Raw genomic sequence first — 4503 nt, forward strand, 5'->3', positions numbered from 1 at the left:
ATCTCATTATGGATGGTTGTGAGCCATCATGTGGTTGCTGGGAATTGAACTCAGGACCTTCAGAAGAGCAGTCAGTGCTCTTAACCTCTGAGCCATCTCTCCAGCCCCCTTCAATCTTATTTTTATGATTGATCTTCTTTAAGAAGAAAAATCACAACTTTATCCTAACAAGAAAAACTAAATGCTAAATAATAACATTTGCTTAGATCCACAAGGTTTGTTAGCATTTTTTTTAAACCACCATCTTTTTTTGTTTTGGGGGTTATGAATATCCCCAGTGAGAATACATGGTAAAGTTAGGGCTATATACTTCAGATTCAGAACTTAATTTCTGTTGTTAATAGATCTTTGGTTGCCTTAGGATATTTCCACGCTGTTTCTTTAAAGTATACCTTGTTTGTGAGTTTCCTTGTCCCCTTGTTCAGTGCTCTAAGCTGAGCATCGGGGTAGTTTTAGGATGTGCCCTAGTAGTGAGCACACTGAGGGAGGAGAGGTTTTCTAGCACTGTTTCACCATGTTATGCTGGTGGGTCTTCAACTCACAGGACATACGTGTTTCATCTCTTCCAGAACTTGTTTTATCCTGGCTTCTGAAAAACATACAGTGGTTATTAGTTAATTTTGATTTTTCCTTATCAGATCACTACAACAGTATCCATAAGCTATACCAGATCATTAGTGTGTGGTTCAGTGAACTTGAGGAGCTACATTGTGGCATAAGGATTAATTTTCTGTGTTGCAACATTCATTTCCCCCCTATAGGCAGTGCAGTGGCATCTGTGGCTGTGGACCCCAGTGGCCGTCTCTTAGCTACAGGACAGGAGGACTCTAGCTGCATGCTGTACGACATAAGAGGAGGCAGAATGGTCCAGAGTTACCACCCTCACTCCAGTGACGTTCGCTCTGTTCGCTTCTCTCCTGGAGCTCACTATCTGCTGACAGGCTCTTACGATATGAAAATAAAGGTGACAGACCTGCAAGGTGATGGAGACTGGCTCCCTTTGTTTTTAATTTTCTATTCTATTTGTAGTCTTTTTTTCTAGTATGATATGATTGACTAACATTTTTTAAGCTTTAATTCTATAGTTATTTATTGCAAAGACTACATGAAGATTTCTTGTAGTAAATTAAGTAGAGTGAAATTTATTTAATAAAATACATTTTATTAATTTGATTTACTACAGTGACTTATTCTGTGTTATAAGTGATGGGTTTTTATATACTACTTTAACATCTTAAAAATAATATTGTATAATTTGTATGGTTAGTCCTTCAATGTCTAGTTTTATCTTTAAACATTCATTAACTAAATGTTTGTTAAATAGTAACTGGGATCAGATGAAGTAACTCCTATCTTAATGGAGCTTATAGTTTAGAGGCCAGTGGAAAATACACTAACAAATGATGTCAGTCTTGGTATTGCCAATGTGACTATAAATTAGCTGCTAGGAATAGTGACTTTAGTTAGGGGATGGCTGTTGTAGACAGGGTGATAAGTGTAGTTCTCTGCAGAGATGCCATTTGCACAAGACCTTAATGAGGAGAACAGAACAAGACCCTCAGTGAAGAGCACAACAGATACAGGGTGCTGAGGCAGGGCAGACTTGGAACAGTCGTGACACTGTAGGAAGTTGATGTGTTGGAACATAGTCAACCCAGGAAAGAGATGTGATACCAAGGGTGTGTTCGTGAACCCCGAAAGACCAGTTAGGAGCGGATCGGATACAGTCACACCAGGGCCTTTAGTCAAGCTAGCTCCGGCTTTCCTCCCTGCAGATTATTGTTTCCTATTGTTTAAATTTGGAGATAATGTGAGTGTGAATCATAGGCATATAAACGCCCAGGATATGAGATAGAATTTCAGAGGAAGTAAGATACAGGGGAGACAGAAGAAATTTGCAAGATGGGGACTCCAGGATCCCACCAAACCTTAAATTGGGAAAGGAAGGGAAATCAGGGAAGGGCCTTGATTTGATTGCGGTGGAGCCGCACTGGAGCAGGAGGTGGGGAGAGTAGCAGTTGTGACAGATACTGCCTGTGTATTTTACCAAATCCGGACACTCTAAGTAGCAGGAAGTCTGTATAATTTGAGTATCCACTTGCTTTTTTCCTTATAAGCCAATATCTCTTCTTTCTCAATCTAGGGGACCTCACCAAGCAGCTTCCTCTCATGGTGGTGGGGGAGCACAAGGACAAGGTGATCCAGTGCAGATGGCACACCCAGGATCTCTCCTTCCTCTCATCCTCTGCAGACAGAACTGTGACCCTCTGGACTTACAGTGGCTAGAGACCACCCTGCACTGGCCTATGCAGTGAAAGCACAGACTCCAGACTACTGAACTGTTAGGACTACAGGCCTGAAGAACGTGTACTGCCCCAGAAAGAATTTAAGTGGAGAAGCCCCCTTATTACCATTTCCTATGAACAGAAGGTGTTGGGTGGTGGTTTTCAGTCTTCCATGTGTGTTCATGCTGCTGTGTAGTTTCCTTGCCAAAGTCTGCAGAAGAGCTCTTATGTTGTTGGTTTGCACCCCAAGTCATGGTCCAGGATGGGTTCATGGTTATTAAGTGCACTCCTTGGGTGTTACCCAGGTCACAGTTTATACTCACACTGACATGGAATTATAATTTAAGTAATTGTTTCACATACTAGATCCAGGTTCTCCCCCAGATAAAACAGAGGTATTCAGAAATGACTTTGCTCTTGTCACAATCCCATACTGTATCACGTGTCTTCTAGCGGTCAGGGTTTGGTAAGTCTCCAATTTTACATGATCATCTTTGCATAGGGCTCACCAGAGTCTCCAGATGAAAGGAGAACTGCTTCTTTCTCTTAACCCAGGGGTGTGGTTGCTAATTTGTCACATCACTTTGTTTCAGGCTAAAAGGTAATAACCATTTTGCTTTGGGAACTTGTTGACTTCAGTTTTTTGAATGCACAAGATCCCCCCCTTCCAAACAGCACTGTAGAAGCAGAGCGGCAGCTGTTACGTGGAACAATAGTCAATGGTAGGTTAACTTACCAGGTAGCATTTTCCTCTTCAAAATTAAGACTTTGCCATGACCCTAGCATGGCTTGAAAAGCTATGTTTGCATGATAATTTAAAATGGAAAACTGAAACTTTGCACTCCAGAAGCTTACTCGGATTTTCTTGCACAGTTTTGTGTAATGAGGAATAATGATTTTATTTGTACAGTACTATATATCCTAACATTTTATGTATCTTTATTTTCATATTGTTCAGTATTTTACTTTAAGTTATTAAATAGGCTACTTTATTTATTTCAGCTGCAGTGGTATTGACCTGTCTGTGCACTATATGTAGCAAGCATTTTAAATCTATAGTACACAAGTGGGAGGTAATAGAAGTGTAACTGTGCTTTTTATTTCAATAAAGACCTCTTGACACTCAATCTGTCCTTTTCTCACGGTCTGAGTCCATGGCATTCTCTTCATGCTGTTCCAGTTTACTTGGAGAAGGTAGGTCCAAGGGAAGGAAGACTTCCTGGATGTGGAGTGGACCCTAACTCTGCTTCTTCCGGAAGCCCCTGGCGACACGGAGCACTTCTGTCCTCTCCATTCTTGCACAGGCTAAGCAAGCAGTGTCCTACCTGAGCTGCATCCCCAGCTTTTTTTTTTTTTTTTTTTTTTTTTTTGGTTTTTCGAGACAGGGTTTCTCTGTATAGCCCTGGCTGTCCTGGAACTCACTTTGTAGACCAGACTAGCCTCGAACTCAGAAATCCTCTGCCTCCAGAGTGCTGGGATTAAAGGTGTGTGCCACCATGCCCAGCTTGCATCCCCAGCTTTTTGTTGTGATTTCTAGTTAACAAAACCTGGCACAGCAGGGGCTGGAACAATGCCTGCCTGGTAAAGCATTTTCTAAGCATGCAGAAGCCCTGAGCTCAGTCCCCAGAGCTATAAAACACATAAACACCCAGGCTGAGTAAAGTGGGCCTCGGAAAGCACACACACTCTAACCAGAGGTGCATTGGCAGGGTTTGGAAGCTTTTGAATGTTTTAAACAAGGACAGATTTTTCACTCACAGTGAGTGACTCGGTAGGGGGTAGGGAATGCTACAAACCGCAGGCCATCTTGAATGAAACTAAGTCTCCTTAATTTGGTTTAATGAGCAGTTTCACACATTTTAGGTCTTTTTGTTTTGATGTTTTTGTTTTGGGCAGGGTCTCACTCTTAACCCTGGCTAGCCTGGAGCTCAGAGATCCTCTTTGCCCCCCAAGTGCTGGGATTAAAAATGTAGGCCCCATTTTAGGATTTATTTATTTATTCATTCATTCATTCATTCATTCATTCAAGACAGGGTTACCTGTGTAGTCCTGGCTGTCCTGGAACTCCCTCTGTAGACCAGGCTGACCTCTAACTCAGATTCACCTGCCTCTGCCTCCTGAGTGCTGAGACCAAAGCTGTGTGTCACCACTGCCCTGTTCATTTGAGGAATTTTGAAAGGTCGGTTTTTTGTTAAGTTTAAAGCCTAGGTGGGGAAGG

General features: G+C 42.0%; 1 protein-coding gene across 6 annotated transcripts in view; it reads left to right on the forward strand.

Annotated features, from left to right (window-relative positions):
* Wdr47 (WD repeat domain 47) overlaps positions 1 to 3412 on the forward strand; it is a 53827-nt gene extending 50415 nt beyond the window's left edge. For all 6 annotated transcript variants that reach the window (XM_021158957.1, XM_021158958.2, XM_029475342.1 and 3 more), the window contains exons 14-15: positions 762 to 980; positions 2144 to 3412. In XM_021158957.1, coding sequence (XP_021014616.1) covers positions 762 to 980; positions 2144 to 2286 — 362 coding nt within the window. In that variant the 3' untranslated portion in view covers positions 2287 to 3412. The remainder of the gene's footprint in view (positions 1 to 761; positions 981 to 2143) is intronic.
* The last annotated feature ends 1091 nt before the right edge of the window (positions 3413 to 4503 follow it).

This window comes from Mus caroli, chromosome 3 (assembly GCF_900094665.2).
Source record: "Mus caroli chromosome 3, CAROLI_EIJ_v1.1, whole genome shotgun sequence".
NCBI lineage: Eukaryota > Metazoa > Chordata > Mammalia > Rodentia > Muridae > Mus > Mus caroli.